Below are 18,177 nucleotides of genomic sequence, written 5' to 3' on the forward strand. Positions count from 1 at the left end.
GAAGACACGGTTCTCTGTAGGGTCACTTGCCATGACTTTATTTTAGTATATTTCTGTGTGCATGTGGCAGGGAAAACATTGTTGTTTACTAGAAATTCACTCTTTTATCTGAAGATTGGAGACTACATAAGACTTTGACAGATGGCGGGAAACCCTAATGAACTGGATAGAAGCCGGTAAATAGATGGCCGTAGAACAGTGACTTTTGATTCGTGGCGAGTTCTTTCTTACATGTCGCGTGACCTATCTTTTTTATTGCTTAAATCAATTCGGCTTGGAATGCTCTTCGAGAAAAGGTATGGTTATGAGGGTCTCTATGCGCAAAAGTTTGACTTTATTTTTCGTTAAAGTTATTGCATTTACATTGAATTTGTGTAGGAAATCTTTTACTATATTGTAACCTGTTAAAGAATTTCAGTGTGGGTGAATGGTGATGAATGAGTGAGTTATTTTACTAACCGTGCATGCTTTTTAGGTGAGATGATTCCAGAGACATCTTTATGATTTTATGTTATCTAAAACATTTGGTTCAGTTCATCATTAAACCTTGCAAGTGGTGCAAGCATTTTTAATTTGCTTCACAACCTACGGAAACTAAGAAATTAAATCAAAGCGATGTAGGCGCTGAAGGCCTGGGGCTAGATTTAGTGTGCTTGGGAAGAAGTATTGTCCGAATTTATCCCTTTGTCCGAATTTATACGGACCCTAGCGGTTGAGTGCAGAAGCTCAGAGACTGTAAGAAAAGACAATATTCGTGTATATACTACAGTGTACAAGGACGGCGGAGGACTACACGATACTGGTGGTGGGAACAATAACCTTTTGTTTAACTCTAAAGTTAAAAGTTAAAGTTTAACTCTAAAGATCAATTAGAGGTTCGTCTACATAGGCGGTGAAGATATATAACAACAACACCATGGCCGCAAAAAACTGTCATTGTTGGCGTCAAATAAATCGCTCTCAAAAACCTAACATAGCGTTTCATTACATAATTAACAGATCAGAAACACTCATACTTCTTAGTTATGTGTATACAAAAGAAAATCCACTTACTCTGATAAAGAACGGTGAACAGATTGTATAATTTGTCTTACGTATAAATTTTCGCGCTCGATTTGCGCGCCTGATCTTTGAAATACCATATCCGGTTACTTCGTCTATTTCCAAGAATGATCGTGAACATGTTTTTTTTTCATTTTCTTTTTTTCTGGAATATCTTGTTAACGCAATATAAAACGACAATATTTTAAAATATATTTATAAATATCAAATATAATGTCAAAAAATGTCTCAGACAAAAAATTATTCCTAGTTTCTCCGTAAACACTCGTATCTTTTCGGCCCAGACCGTCAAGTTAGAAACTTATTCTCGCAACACTGTTATGTTATATTGTGATTTTCTGTATTTACAAGGCGGGTGATTGAGATCTGCGAAGAACTACTTTTATTGCGCATGAATTAAGTGGTAAACCGGACTTTTGGGAATTAGGATTTTGGCAGCCAGCCAAATCGGATAGGATCAGAAATTTGTATCATTACTATTGCCTTGGTGCTACGCCCCAGACCAAAAACGTAACAATGGTATTGTTATCGGAGTACCGGTACTCGACCTACTAAACACGGTGTTTGCATGGCGGATTTAGAACGTCGATGGCGTACGCAGGCACTTAGTAGTTAGCATATTATTGTAAAAAAACACACGACGTATAAGCGTGTTATTCTGTACTATTAGATTCCTGCAATAATTGTATCCATTCTGTTTATGGTGGTTTGACTATTCTGTTTAATGACATCGCACGTTTCGATACCCCTGCAAACATGCAAAACAATAAAACGCTGGAAAAACCCCCAGATCATTTGCAGCCTTTAACAAGAAGTGATATTTTCCAGCCCCTCTTCCTAAAAACTTGCCTGGTTAAAATCATTATGTAAATGTATCTGTTTGCACATGGAGCAATATCACGCAATTTATGAAGAGAACCATTAACAATGCATGACACTTTTAATATTAAAAACTCAACAAAAAAAACAAACATTGTACTTCAACGACACACTGTTATGATGATAACACGTATACGCAACGCTGTTTACGAGCACATGTGATGCGTATGTCCTTAAAAAAAACTATTTATTTAAGCTCGCTGGCATAACAGGCTTATATGAAACGCTCTCGAGTCCGTTTCCTTGGTGTCTATGGGGGAGAGCTAAAGAACGCTGCCACAGTTGGGATCGAACCCGTGACCTCCCGATCGCTAAACGGACACCAAATCCACTACGCCAAGGCGACCTTATGTCCATTGTATGGACGCTGTGCCATATGCACCTTCTCAACAAGATAAAGTTTCAGACAGACGAACAACTTTGATAGTGCGTAATGTAATTTATTTTAACAACTAAGATTCAAACAACAGTTTTGAATACTTTGTCGAAAAGGGGTTTATTTGTGGAGATATGTGGGGGATTACATCATTGATATGGGGGATTACATCATTGATTCTTGTTGGAATCATCAAAGTCGGTGAGTATAATATATAACGTTGCAACGTAAATAGTGTTTCATGTACGCACAGCTAACTTATATTTTTATGACGACTATTCGAATCATGGCGAATGGAACGTCTATTTGATTATACTATCCAGCTGTCTCGAAATCAGGTCGTACTATATAACAACATGAACTATCTGTAATTTTAATTTAAAAAGAACTTCAATTATATATCATCAAAACCGCGATTCGAAACACTTCATACAAAATTATGTATCGATTCAGTTGACGTTAATCAGGCAAGAGTTTGCTGAGTGAAACTCTACATAATCATGAGTAGTCAATACAAATAGTTTGTAATTATCACTGCAGTTTTTTTCAAACCAATGTGGGAAAAGTACATCCCTTTCTTGTACCGATACTGCATCGAGCTGTTCAGTAGTTGACGCTTTTATTGTTGTGTTCCTTTTCTCCTAGTATCAATGTTTATACGGACAGCGCTGTGTGAAAAGGGGATTAATGCATGTGCGTAAAGTGTCGTCCCAGATAAGCCTGTACAGTTCGCACAGGCTTATTAGGAACGAAAATTTTCGCTTTTATTGTATTTTTGTTTAAAGGAAGACTATTCTTGACTAAAATTCCAGTTTAGGTGGAAAGTGTCGTCCCTGATTAGCCTGTGCGGACTGCACAGGCTAATCTGTGACGACACTTTATTCACATCCATTAAACCCCTTTTTACAGAGCGAGGCTAATACATAATTCTCAAAAGGTTCCAAATGTGTCCACGTCAGCTGCATTGATCCTAGTCTGGGAGTAGCTGATAATGAGTATTGCATGTACATACTACAACTGACCTGTATATCGGACGTTAACGCCTGTGACAGCGACGGGGTCACGTACGCCACGAGGTACGGGCATTACACATCGCAACGCATATATTTTGAATATGTGTATGTAGCAAATATCATTAAGGCGTGTCGTTGGAAAACCGGTCTTAATGGTCGTGTTCAGCAATATTCGACGACACGAGTCACTTAATATGGGTTAAATTGTGTGTTCCCTTTAATACTCTTATAACCATGGATGCACTAAAAGCGGAAGCGGAAAGTGCCAGCTTGGATTTGCCTTATAGGTCCTTACAATCTTATCCTAGACAACACTTTAAGTACGTATATTTCGCCTGGCATCGCATACATGACATTATTTAACAACACATACATAAACAGCTAGGATGGCATTGCATAACATTTCAAGGGTTGCACCTGTAATTTGTACTATTTTACAGATGCCATTTCGCGAAGGCCTATTGCGCGAATGCTAAAGTAACATTCGTTCGCGATGGAACATGTTTAAGCACGCCATCGCCTACTACAACAACAACAACGACAACAACACCCTCGCCCCCCACCCAGTCCTCAAGCGACGTTCTGAAAGAGGTGTTCTGTAACAACCAGCAGGCCATTAACTGCCAGACAGGATTTAATGTTGTTTGTGGATCGGATGGAAACCTCTACCCGAACCCGTACGTAGTTTTTCTTTTGCAACAAGTGCACTACATGTAAGAGGTTCTAAAGGTGTCAGCGGTTTAATTTACCTCACTGCAATATTTGTGTAACTTCATAAAATTGTCCAGCGCTGTTTTGGGACACATTGAGCTGATTCAATTATGTATGCGTGAAATGTATGCAAAATTGTTTCCGAATACAAATATAACATTTTTTATACAACATGAAAACTCGACTGTTAACTTTAATCTTATTAACATTCTTTACTAGAGAGGTAAAGAATACAACAACAATAAATTTAGTTTTCTCCTAGAAACCCGTATTTTGTAATTTTTAACTTAAATACTTAATACAAGTTTGCAAAATAAATAATAGTAATTAAGCTTATATTTTCTTGACAAGATTTGTAGATGTGGGATCAGGAAGTGCACATAGTTCACACGTTCTAACGAAAAATCACAAGTTTATTCGTAACCTACTATTTTCAGATGCGAATTCAGCAAAGCCGTGTGCAACTTGTCTGGACTTACGCGAATGCCTGATACGAGCACATGTTACCCGTTATAAATGAGATATCCTGACCGAACATCAGAAACATTCGTTATTTTTTGTTACGAGGTTGTTGCGTGTGCAATAAACTATGTTACTTGTATAACTGTTTCTTACTGACTATAATTATTCATCATGTCAGTAGCGACATAGTGTTTAAGAGAAAACACAATTCATGGTTCGCTGGTCACTAAGCTAATACTAGTAAGTCAGTTTTAGCACTCGGCGTCAGCATGAGATGTGAATCCATGTGGTAGGTGCTTCATATTTGGCACTCAAGGTCAGTGTCGCCTCTGTACATTTATTCACCCGTGAACGTCCCCAGACACTCAACGACAGTGTCGCCTCTGTACATTCATTCACCGGTGAACGTCCACAGACACTCAACGACAGTGTCGTTCTGTACATTCATTCAACCGTGAACGTCCCCAGACACTCAACGACAGTGTCGCCTCTGTACATTCATTCACCCGTGAACGTCCCCAGACACACAACGACAGTGTCGCCTCTGTACATTCATTCACCCATGAACGTTCCTCAGACACTCAAAGACAGTATCGCCCCTGTACATTCATTCACCCGTGAACGCCATTTAGCACTCAAGGACAGTGTCGCCTCTGTACATTTATTCACCCTTGAACGTCCCCAGATCACATCGATTGAAACGCAAGAAACACTACAACTCACTTTTGAATTTTATTGACAAATCATGACCAATCCGTGCATGTGACAAAACAAACTGCTTAATAAACATTCATATAACAACGTATATATAATTATAAACAAAATTTTAATCTCTGCGATTATTGTCGTATAACAAAGGATCAAAACCAGTAATGAACTTACGGAATTGTTTTTTTTTAACTCTTATCACAATCTAAATTTAAGGTTTTACCAAAGAACTTTGTGAAAACTGGTCCTGATCTTCTTCATTAAGTGCTTGTACATAAACAAGGAAACGACCAGTTTATTCTGTCAGTATTTTCTAGAAAATATATGTTTGACATCCGCATGACTTGGTCACTTTGTGCTAGTCAAGCGTGTTCAGCCGACGATCTGGTGTCCGTACGGCTCGAAGTTCATGTAATACTGTCCGACAGCCGATAGAGCGGACGTGGTTGAGTGCAGCAAGGTCGAGGCCGTTGTCACGTGACCAGACACAAGGACTCGCGCCTTGAACCAGGAATATCTGAAATTTGACCGCTACACGTATATGAAATATGACTCAACTTATTGAAATATGTGAACTTTGAATAATCTGCATAATAATTAACCCATTAATGCCTAGCGTCTAGAAAAAAGGCCTTGGCAAACAGCGTAGACCCAGATGAGACGCCGCATGATGCGGCGTCTCATCAGGGTCTGCGCTATTTGCTTAAAGGAATTTCTGCAAGAAATATTCTAAATATAGAAATAAATATACTAGACATCCCTAATTTGGGAAATAAATGATCCAATTTAGAAGGATGGGAGAGTCCACTAGGCATTACATGGGTTAAATTAATTTGTTCTGATAAGTTTAGCAGCAGTTTAGGCGTTTCACGACAAGTGTTTATATTTTTGTTCGGTCAATGTTTACTGTGTACATGTGTTAAGTAATCATTGAGCAACGGTATTACCTGTGAACGGCTTAATGAGAGTGTTGTCTTTATTGAATTTAAAGGTGCCTTTTCACAGATTTTGGCATGTTTTGAAGATTGTCATTAAATGCTTGATATTGTTAAATGTAAACATTAAATTTAAAAGCTCCAGTAAAAAATTACAAATAAAATCTAAAAAAGGAAAAAAAAAGTAGCCGCAGCAGGGCTCAAACCAGTGACCCCCGCCCCGGAATGCTGAAGTAAAAACGCATAAGCCAACTGAGCTATCCTGCCAAGCATACTTAAAATTCGTATTTTATACGTTATATAAGCCATCATCGTAGTTTCACAAATTTAAACGACAACAACAGAACTCTCCAAATTATTCAATCGTTCCGCGTTGCAACGCTTTATAATTTTAAGGTTTTTAAATCGTCAAAAGATGCATATACTGGCTATATTAGACCATGGCATATGTTCAGTAATACTGTTTCATCACAAATATCATAACTAAACCGAAAATGTGCGAATCTGAAACAACTTTTTTCAATTTTGTCAATTTACCAAACCGTGAAAAGATCCCTTTAAGTTGAAAATAAAGTTTTACATTCTTGAGTGTGCAATTCATGCGAGACAATATTAGCCGATTGTCTGTCTTTATACCATTATGTAACGTAAGAAAAGAAATAATCATGCTTGTGATCAACGGTCATTGGATGCCTGCAAGCCCCCGCCCCACCGGAAAATAATGGGTTGTTCGGATGCAGACGGGTCGGGATGTGGCCCGGAAGAGATGTCCGTTTTCCGAATTCATGAAAAAAAAGTTCGTGAAGGGTCCTTAAGGCTCCACTTTAAGGTATGTTTCAGTGTGTGTTTACGTTCCGTTTAGGTAGCACTATACAGTTTTGAGCCTTAGTGTCGAATTGGCAGGGGAGAAATTTCTAATAAATAGGGATACAATAAAACTGAGCAGCAATAATAGTGTTTTACAAGTTTCTACTAAATAGGGATACAATAAAACTGAGCAGCAATAATAGTGTTTTACAAGTTTAAAGTATCAGATTTGAGTGGTGGTAGGTTTGAAATGCATGCTTAGTGAATTCGAAAATGTGTCCAGTGCCTAGCCAGTGTGTCTGCTGGGCAGTCAAGGTCATGAAATACGTACATGCTGGTTTCTAGCTCCGAAGGCTAATTTTGCATGAATTTTAAAGGTGCCTCCTCTCAACTGAATTTCTGCAAAAAACTGCGTGGATGACCCTAGGATTCTGTCGGTCAAATATCTGGTTAGTGATGCAGTAAAACAGAAAGTGTTTAATGAACTGGCATTTGCAGTTTAGTGGTAAATTTGTGTTGAAAATCACAGAAATGGCCTCGAAAACAGGTGACATTCAGACCCCTAAATTGGCTGATTTTCCATGATAAAAATATACAGCAAGTGGGTGCACTATGGCTATCCATGTATTTTTTGGAAGACATACCCCCAACAATACTGAAGATATGTTTTGTATGATTTCAGGTGTAGACGTTGTGTTAGCTGTGAGGACGGACAGTGCCCCCACCCCGGCAGCCAGTAGCCGATTTGTGAAAAACTGTAGTGTGCCCCCTTAACTTTGCAGGAAGCAGCAGCAGTAACAACAACAACAACAAATGCATGCATCATCATACCACAACTAACCTGTACACGAACGGCGCAGCCTCCAACTGCGGAAGTAATTCCTGCATATACTGTAACTGTTTGTGCGGGTCATTCACTAGCGGACAAGCGAACTCAGTCAGCCAGATTTTCTTGTGGTATCTGTCATAGAGCTTCTTTAGGTACGCCATCGTCGTGTTACCGTGACAGGCGTACGAATGCGTGGCGAGATAATCGATTCTACATCCAGTACAGAGCCGGAAGAATTCATCGAACCAATCGATCGAGTCGCCTATACACTTAGACGTGGTATGGCAAGGGGACGCCGCGGGACTCACGAGGGGGCGACCATGAGAGTTCCTCTCTACCTCCGGCCATATCAGGGCGGCATCGGCCGGGGTAATGTTCGCCTGGGAGTGGAAGTTGGGCTCATTCCATAACAGGATCGCTGATGTGTGCGCGGGAAAAGTCAGGTTATTGTGCTTCCCCCAGACCATGGACACATGCTTGTTCAAGTGCGCGTCGATATCGGGACAGTGCTTGTGCTGGTGATAGTAGCTCACGTCACTCTGATAGTCGTACCTGGTAAAAAAGAACAACTGGTTAGTCAAGCTGTTCTCCCAAAAAAATACGTAACGAGCTATGCTTATCGCAACGTTGCAATCAAATTAGTGAGCGGTAGCCGGTGATAAGTATGTGGCAGGGCAAAACATGACTGGGCTCTGGACTTGAAATGAATGAACACATATGTTTAGTAAACAATAATGACAATTTAAAGTGAAAGTCCTTAGATTACTTGTTAGTCCTGTCGGTAACATATTCATTGTTGTTAAGAATGTTATTCGTAATTAGTTGAACTATTATCATTTGAATATTGCGCCTTATTCTCGGGGTTGGGAAATTGGCCATGACATCCGAGCGATGGACACAGGAATTGTCTGCGACAGACTCTCGTCCCATGGTGAAAATTTGTTACTTTAAAACTGCACATTTGTTAGTGTTGTCTTTACATTTTCCTTGTACAGATACGATTCTTGCGCATATGGGGTACCTTTATTGGTAGATAATTCCGAAATAAAAGAGAGAGACAAAGATCAGTTACTTTCCCGACAAACTCGAACAGACGGACGCACGCACGCATACGCATAAACACTAACTTTCGGACAGCAATACAGAACATTTCACAAATGCACTTTTGGAAAACACATGCTCAGTATGTTTTCTAATAATTTCAGTGGCGCCTTGGTTTAAGAAAAAAATGCCAAATAACTTATGTTTCAATCGTCTATGTAGCATTCAAGAAACCCGTTTCCATAACATGCATATACTTAATGCTAAGTTGAGGAATATGGTAAAACAACTTTTCCGATGAGGGAAACAAATACAGCTTATTTGAGTAATGTGTCCGCACAGGCTTATCTGAGACGACACTTAACGCACTTGCATTACGCCCAGTTTTCTCAGAACACGACTCATTTTTTTTATTATTTTTTACTTCACTCCCTTGGATAATAGCAGCTACGCCGGCTTAATATGGAATATGACCCATTTACGCATGTCGCAGCTCACATGAAAAAACAGATGCAAACCATTATTTTGTGTGAACAGGTAATAAGCAACATCCTTTTCAAAGCATTCTTGTATTATTTTTATACAAGTTTAGTTTTATTATCATACAAATGTAGTCATGGAATGATAAAGCCTTTATTTAATATTTTATATCACAGGATCGTAAGACGTAAAACAATTATGTATTGTCAAGATTCATAACTTTAAAAGATTGATTGTCAGTCATAAAACATGTATTTAACCTAAATTATTTATAACAATTATTTTTCTAATATTTATCTGCAGTGTTCTGTGATTCAGATTTCATATTTAAAACATTCTGTAAAACCTTATATTTGTAAAATATCGAGTTTTAGTCATCGAAAGATGGCATGTGTAATGGAGGATAGAATATGCTTTAACAATAATTGTGAATATATAACGTTAAATTGAATATAAAAAGATGTATCACCACCACGAAGTATTAAGGACCTTGAAGTCATCGCACAGGAAGTCGTGTCTGTTGATAACGACGCCTTTCTTCTCCGAGCCCCAGGCCCTTTGACAACAAATCAGCACCAATGAACTAATTAAGGCATAGTGTAACATAGCTGTGCGATGTATGCTCGGCATGCACTGTGTGGATTCGTTCGAAATCCTTTCTCTATAGGTTCTTGTAGAAGGGTTATCTATTTGTGATACTATTGCTTACAACATTTAAAGGGCCTTTTTCACGTTTTGGTAACTTGACAAAATGAAAAAAAATGTTTCAGATTCGCAAATGTTCGTGGTAGTTATAATATTTGTGAGGAAACAGTAATACTGAACATTAGCCATTTTCTAAAATATCCATTATATGCATCTTTTGACGATTTAAAAACCTGAAAATTATAAAGCGCTGCAACGCGAAACGATTGAATAATTTGGAGAGTTATGTTGTTGTCCTTATATTTTGGAACACTACGACGATTGCTTATAAAAAGTATAATATACATCACTCATTGTATGAGTACGGATAGCCGAGTCGTGTATTCGATATGCTTTTACTCCAGGGGTCAGTGGTTCGAGTCCAGTTGAGGATTACTTTTTTTTTCTTTCTTTAATTTTATTCGTGTGTTTTACTGGAGCTTTACATATCGATTGTTTACATTTATCAGTATAAAGCATTTAATGACAAACTTCAATACAAGCCAAAATCTGTGAAAAGGCCCCTTTGAAGCTGAATATACACCAGTTACACTATCTTAAAACTTTGTTACATGTGTACCGAAATCAGATCACGACATTGAGTAATGTTAGATTTTCGCACAAGGTCAAACTTGTCTCAAAGTGATATTATGCGCATTTTTCACTGTAGAATTGAGCTGAAAAGAATTAACAGATCAAAAGAATTAGTTAAAAGGTGGTAACTAACCAATTATCTGAAACTCATCTTGCTATCAGTTGTTTATAAAAAAAATATATATAGTGTGTCGTGCGGTTTGTATATTATCGCGTTCAAAGCGGGGTAGATGATATTCAATTCGCACCTACCCGGATAACGTAGTAACCAGTAATTTCCTGTCATGTTAGCATTAATTGATTTTGAACGTTAAAGTGAGATTATGCGCATCTAACAGTATATGCTATGTTTATAGGTGTCTATCGCAGCCGTTGTTTATTTTTGGTGTTTTCACTTCATATACACTTATATTTGTTAATGCAGCATCAACATACTAAAACAATATCCCGGAAAGAGAAAAATAATACATTTGAATATCAACCGTACTTTTGTTTGACAACTGATCATGCATGTACGATGTGAATATAAATTTAGTTTTAGTGCAGATTCGTTCCTATCTATTCAAACGACACACGAACACTAAGTCTGATCCTAATAAAAAGACAGTTCCGCTCGGCTTAGAGGACTGTACAGTTATGTAAAATATCGATTATAATATATATTTTTTTATCCGTAACTATCCCTCTCAGGAACACACCGCCGAAAATGTTGGTGAAGATTAAATGATTGATATTTATGCCCCGTTCAACTTTTTATTTTTATTTTGTTAATTTACCAAAACGTGAAAAGGCCCCTTTAAGGGCAGAAGCCAAATTTACTGCAACTGGAATATATTGCCACTAAATACTGCAATTAATATACAATTAACTAAAATGTAATCACGCAGTTTTAAATATGAAGAGAAAGTGAGTGTGAGAAATTTTTCTCTTTTCATAGGGGTTTTAAACGTTTACGAGTTTCTTGCATTGCTTTTAATAAAAGTCATTGTTTAATTTCTTTTATTCCATTACTGTCCCTAAACCGAACAATCTGAATTAACCGATCGGCTCAAATACCTTAAACATACAAACAAGTATCGATGATCGAGAATGACATAAGCATAGTGATTGCAATAGGTACTGCTTAAGGAGAATTTCATACTGTTGCTTAAGTGTTTCTGCACTAGATCATTATTCCCTGATGGATTTTTAAGCTAGGTCGTGATATGATAAGGATCGTTTTTGAAAGCGACATTGAACCAGTTTTTATTAATGAGCACGACACTTCATGATAACGAAATTCGACTAATACGAACAGGACAGCTGTCTTCAGAAATATTGACTTACTCATCAGGGGCCTTACTGCAGAAAACTGAATGTAGCAGCTCACTGGCAGCAAAACGATGTGTGCAACTCTTAAAGGCACACTCATGCTTCATCGATATTAGAGAACCGTCAATCGCATATATGTAACCATCGGAGTAGAACTCTTATTAGAGTATGAAGTAAAGAATATACTTTACTGTAGACAATTAACCGACGACCAACATCCTAATACAATTGTTTACGTAATGTTCGGTTGCTTAGAGGCGACACATGGACCTAGATTAAAGTAATGGACACGTCGCGGGGCGTAGCCCCGACGCCATAACTCATTGCCGTATGTTCATGACTTGACACTGACGATCACCTATATTCAACAAAACTAGGGAAGTTACAAATGTTGGTGGAGGGGGGTGTTATATTTTAAACTTTGACAGTGTCATTATTTGAACTACTGTAGGGAACTGTGGAAGTGCTTTAGTAACATTATTAGGTGCAACCGTTTATCCTAGATAATTTAGGAAGTACTGTAGTCAGAAGAAATTAATATGAAAAGGTGATAAAAACTGACGATTGACCAGTGATAATTACCTTCAAGTTGTCTTGTTTGTAGAATGGGTCGGCACAAAAAACAACAACAAAGACATACGGCTTAAATTAAATGGGCTGTGCTCTGTTAAAAGGGGTTAAATGCATGTGCTTAAAGGGTTGTCCCAGATTAGCCTGTACGATTTGATTTTTATAATATGTCTGTTAAGCTGGTAAAGCTAGTTTTAATTCAAAACTTCTGACACTACCTGTTGATTAGTTGACGCCTCAGATGACAGACATAATAATAACTCAATAAATAATTAAACAATTCAACAAAAAAACTATGAGAAGGAAATTAATTAACATATCTGGTAATGTCTTTAATAAACTATACCTTAAGCATTACGACCGGGGTCAACTAGACAGTCAACCATCTATCAAGCCAATCGATGTCGTATAATATTCTTTTTTTTTGTTTTCCCTACGAACCAAGAATGGCAATAACATGTTTGTTAATTTTGAGGGATTTGTGATAGTAACATCATGGCCAAGTATTGGATTAATACGGACAAAAGCATGCCGAGCAGCGGTGTGCGTTGACCGCTAAATATAAAGTTTTTTTGACTTACATTTCTCATATATTAATCAGACTCGAACAGTTTCTGCCCGCGTCATATATTTTTGCGATGCAAATCATTGGCCACTTAGTTTCATAGACACTCCGAAAAAATGCTATATCACATGTATATGCATACCCAAGACGAAATACGCCAGGAGCATAACATTTGTTTGTTTGCTTACAAACTTATTGTATGCAGTTTAGACCGTTATTTATTAATTGCTACACAGTGGTTAGTTTTTTAGTGGTAACATAATTTCCACTAAGCGACACTACTTTTCCAAAGGAAATTAAAGTCCTTTGAGATACCTGTATTTATGACATATTTCAATTGCACAAGAACGCTTTCCTTCAGTTCCACATAATTATACATTGAAAATCAAAATTGATTTGACAAATCACATTCTTTTATGTCTAATCAGTTTATGCTTAAATCAATGAATTTAGCAAGATTTATTTGAATTGAGAAATTTATTGAAACAACCTGTTTCCTGCGTAAGACCAGTACTTGGCCTCTGAAGGGTCATCTAAAGAACACTCCTACTTAAGGGATCAATACCAAGACCCCACAGTCCCTAAGCGGACACCATCTCCACCACACCGAAGCCACTAAACCAGCTTTGAATTACATAGGCTACAAAGCACACAATTATAAGATATTAGATCTTAAAGCTTGGCTGATATAAGACATTTTGTTCATCAAGCAAAAATAAATTATATAATTATTTAATTTTGTGGATGTTTTATTTTTTTTTGAAAGTCTTGTACACAATAATTTCCATATATATTTATATTCCAATACATGCTAATCAAATATCTAAGCTTTTGTCCGTAAATTAGGTAGAATCTATTACTAGTATCATATAAGCGTATTATGTATATGTATTTTCTAAATAAAGAATCGAATGGATTATTACTGAATTAAATGTAATATGAAAGGTAATATGGCAAATATGTCAAACTCTAATTTATGAAACAAATTGAGAAACACCGATAATTTATACTATAAACACAGCTGCAGGTATGTTAATTGTAACCCAAACTTTTGAACGTACACTACATTATACAGAATGTTACCTTATAAATTAGTTTCTTTCTTGATATTAAATTGAATCAAATGTGTTATTTGATTTTGTTTAACCCAACAACAGGAATAGAAGAACAGCAATTGCATCTGTAAAATAGGGAGTACCTTATCCGGCTGAGGTTGATCTTAATAATAATGTCACAGCTCAACATTTTGATAACCACATTTATACAGGCTAGAAAATTATCATGTTAACAACTAAAACAAAAAACACACACCAGATTTTTAGTTATTTATTGATATCAAAAATGAAATAAACATTGATATTGTCTGTGATGAAGTTACATTATTAAATCTATGAAGCGCTTGATTGCAAGCAATTAAAAATAGCCACTATCAAATAAAACGTTAATATATGTTTTGTTCACTATTTAAACAATGCACGAGTTTGTAAAATATATGATAAAATCTGTTTCCTATTTCAATACAGCAAAACTAGACACAATGGGGTCCAGTCGCGGATTTCCTGCATCACTTTGTACTCCTATACCGACAACATGACTGAACTAGGTTTTGTTATGGTCAATAACTAAGTGTCGTATACAAACAGTGTTACATGGGAAGATAGTTATATATTTCATTGGATCAATTGGAAGAAAAATATTAATTTCATTCAAACAAGAAAAAACACGAATTATATGCATGCTATTTTGGATCATATTGGTGTTTTAAAATATTTTATTGTTTGTTTTTTTTGTATAAAGTTTGACGGATGGCATTCCAGAAACTATATCGGGATAGACTTAGCTGTTTTTCCAAATATATTTTTGTAACAGATCGTCTATTATGAACATAAAATGAATAAAACTGGGATCATCGCCTTGAAGTGGTCTATGAAATGCATTTGGAGTTTAAGCAGATTTTAGGGCCAGCCTCACCTTACACGTGCCCCAGAATGAATCACCAACCAAACGCTTTTCTACAACGATTTTACTCGTATATACTTTTGCAGATAGGAAGTGAAAACACTAATGAAAAACGTGACGTGCGAACAAAATATTTGATAAGTGTTCTAGAGTCGGTATATAAGTATCTGAAATCTACTTACTCGATTAAGGATATGTATTTATGGCATTTGTATACAAAGAAATTTGTTCTATATACACAATATTTTACGACATAAGGTAAGCTATTTTTTCTCCAGAACACTAAATAACTAGCTGGATGAAAGAAAGAACGTACAATAATTTTATCCGAGTAAAGAGCTCTATAGTAATTTTGCCACGTAAGGCTGAACTACGACAAAATTGAAGATGTGAGTCGTGTTCTGAGAAAATTGGGCATAATGCATGTGCGTAAAGTGTCTTCCCTGATTAGCCTGTGCAGTTCGCACAGGCTAATAAGGGACGACACTTTCCGCCTAAATTGGATTTTTGCTAAGAACAGACTTCATTTAAACGAAAAATGTCGTAAAAGCGGAAAGTGTCGTCCCTGATAAGCCGGTGCATCCACACACAAAAAAAACGTAACTTCAAGAGTGCAGCCTGGTTAAATATTCAAAAGATCCGTATATTAAATATCAGCTACTTATGTTTGCGCGCGTGTGTATAACACGTTCGTAAGAATCGGCATAAAAGAGTTCATTCGTGAGAATCGCATAATTCTTACATTATCACAAACTACATCGTTGATCACACGGGCCCAATGTGCTGTCATACTAAATTCTTATAAAGATAACGTTTCAACTATACGCACCGCTGTTGCATTGCGCATTTCGGTGTTTTGTTTTTAATACAATCTCTATTTGGGCTCCGGTGTTGGAACAAGGTGTATGGTTGCAGATATGTTGACGATACACTTGTTGATATTACTTGGACTTATCGAAGTCGGTGCGTGTTCATATATCATAAAACAACTAAGGATTATTGGCATCCTATAAATATTTATAGCCAATAAAACTGATTTGTGCAGTCATTGTCAAGAGCTTTGATTTCCCCTATTGTATTGTATTTTCATTGAATCGAGTGGTTTTGCATTAACGCCTTACTTGTGTGCATGTGTTTGTTTTTCCATCACGTAATCATATGTGTTCCTTATTTTAAGCTGGTTCAGAATGTGTCGCAGTCAGCTGCATCGACCCTAGTCTGGGCGTGTTGGATTACCAGTCCTGCCTTCACATACTTCCACTGCCTTGTACTTCTGGTTCTGAAGTATGTGGCAGCGACGGAGTAACATACGCCACGAGGTTCGGAAATTTAACCCATTTATGCCTAGCGTCCTGAAAAAAGGACATTGCAAACAGCGTAGAACCAAATGAGACGCCGCATAATGCGGCGTCTCATCTGGGTCTGCGCTGTTTGCTTCAAGGAATTTCTTTATGAAATATTCTAAATATAGAAATAAATATGGTAGACATCCATAATTTTGAAAATAAATTGATCCAATTTAGAAGGATGGGAGAGTTTACTAGGCATAAATGGGTTAATGAATAAGAGCATCAGTCTTAATATTTGTATTAATTAAGGTAAATAAACATTGAGTTATGGCGAAGGATAACATATCGTAATGCAAGTGGTAAGTGATTCATGACAACACTTGTCGTCCTTATGATGTTTGATATTTTGTGAAAGTCTCATAACACCATCAAATCGTTAGAACTGAAGTTGCCAATTTCCCTTCTTGGATATGCCTTTGCGGACTTCGCCGGCTTATTTTAGACGTGCATCGAGCTTCTGTGCCTCATTCACGACTTAGAGTAATATTAATTCTATTGACAAATTTATGTCATCACTGTTACAGCGATGACATTGCATTGCATTTCAGAGTTTCCTCTATAAACATAATGTGCCAGTACGTTTCAGATGCCATTTTGCAAAAGCCCATTGCGTAAGTGCTAGCATAACATTCGCCCACAACGGACCATGCGTTGGCATGACTTCGTACACAACTCTGCCGACAACATCAGCAACAACAGCAACAACGATGAAAACGACAACATCGGGTCACACTGTATGTTCTGTAATTGAACTCATCAATTTATGCCCTCAGTTTTTAAATTTAAATTCGCAAGCTTACACATTTGTGTGGGTTTTAGTAATTTTTAAACAAATTAAATTAGATAAAATGCTTTCATGTACATGTACAACACTGTCTCAGTTTTATTTTCCAGTCGCCCTTGACAACTAATTCTCTTCTGGCCTCCACCACGCAGTCCATAAGTGACATTCTGATGGAGGTATTCTGTCACAACCTGCCCTCCATCAACTGTAACACGGGATTCAACGTTGTCTGTGGATCAGACGGAAACCTCTACCCAAACGAGTATGCAGTTCCGTTGTCTCATTGAAACCACCCACTTTTTGTTGTTCTACGTGTAAAAACCCTTGACATTTATTTCGTTGTATTGGCTCTGCATGATGCATGGGTATCCGTTGAATTGTCGAAAGTAAAGCGTATGCCCGGTTTAGAAAACAATTGAATTAAATGATATAAGACCTTAATCTATACAACATGATTTTAGTAAAGGCCGAATATTAATATAAAATTTGAAATCGCATTGTTATATTCGACCGGAATAACTTTATTCCCTTGAAATAACTTCAACGCCAAAATCGACACATACCCTGTTTTTAAATGTAATTATTTCAGTCTCTTGCAATTTATTAAAAGTGGGTAGGCAAGTTTCTAAATACTGAACTTTATTTTCTACGGGAGGTCGTATATTTGTCGTTACTCCAATTATGGCTGACAATAATATTTTTATCTGAAAAGTTGTCTTTCCAGTTGTCTTTCCAGAAAAGATAAGGAGAGGAAGACGTACGTGATATAACGTAAAATTGTATTTATAATATTATTTCGATTTGTTGCAGATGCGAATTCAGCAAAGCCCTGTGTCATTCACCTGGACTAAAAATGATGACCGAAATAAGCTCATGTGTACAGAGTTAAATGGGGGAACACTGAAGAGTAACGCTTGGTTGTGTTTTGTTTCGATAGTTTAACGTGCACTATTAAATATAGTTGACGTGTATGCAACGGTGTCGGAGTTGTAGTACCTCTATATCATCAGACCTTATAATTGACGTCAACACACGTGTAAGCTGAAATGCAATATTCT

At 37.0% G+C, this 18,177-nt stretch overlaps 3 protein-coding genes across 4 annotated transcripts; 2 read left to right on the forward strand and 1 right to left on the reverse strand.

The window, feature by feature from the left end:
• The first annotated feature begins 2,141 nt into the window (after positions 1-2,141).
• Positions 2,142-4,645, forward strand: LOC127865240 (four-domain proteases inhibitor-like). 2 transcript variants are annotated; one of them, XM_052405276.1, is made up of 4 exons: positions 2,142-2,518; positions 3,255-3,393; positions 3,771-4,007; positions 4,479-4,645. In XM_052405276.1, the coding sequence occupies exons 1-4, from the start codon at positions 2,452-2,454 to the stop codon at positions 4,555-4,557; spliced, it is 522 nt and encodes a 173-aa protein (XP_052261236.1). In that variant the 5' UTR covers positions 2,142-2,451; the 3' UTR covers positions 4,558-4,645. The 2 variants fall into 2 exon arrangements, with proteins under 2 accessions (XP_052261236.1, XP_052261237.1); XM_052405277.1 differs by lacking the exons at positions 2,142-2,518; positions 3,255-3,393 and adding an exon at positions 3,414-3,650.
• A 577-nt stretch (positions 4,646-5,222) lies between these two features.
• On the reverse strand, positions 5,223-9,959 carry LOC127865227 (uncharacterized). The gene is made up of 3 exons (XM_052405236.1): positions 9,773-9,959; positions 7,795-8,334; positions 5,223-5,728 (listed from the first exon to the last, which is right to left on the reverse strand). Exons 1-3 carry the CDS (start codon positions 9,931-9,933, stop codon positions 5,584-5,586), a joined length of 846 nt encoding a protein of 281 aa, XP_052261196.1. The 5' UTR covers positions 9,934-9,959; the 3' UTR covers positions 5,223-5,583.
• Positions 9,960-15,828: 5,869 nt separating this feature from the next.
• Positions 15,829-18,090, forward strand: LOC127865238 (agrin-like). The gene is made up of 5 exons (XM_052405271.1): positions 15,829-15,949; positions 16,164-16,305; positions 16,922-17,069; positions 17,230-17,381; positions 17,930-18,090. Exons 1-5 carry the CDS (start codon positions 15,892-15,894, stop codon positions 18,006-18,008), a joined length of 579 nt encoding a protein of 192 aa, XP_052261231.1. The 5' UTR covers positions 15,829-15,891; the 3' UTR covers positions 18,009-18,090.
• Positions 18,091-18,177: the final 87 nt, after the last annotated feature.

The sequence above is a fragment of the Dreissena polymorpha genome, chromosome 1 (genome assembly GCF_020536995.1).
Source record: "Dreissena polymorpha isolate Duluth1 chromosome 1, UMN_Dpol_1.0, whole genome shotgun sequence".
Lineage (NCBI taxonomy): Eukaryota > Metazoa > Mollusca > Bivalvia > Myida > Dreissenidae > Dreissena > Dreissena polymorpha.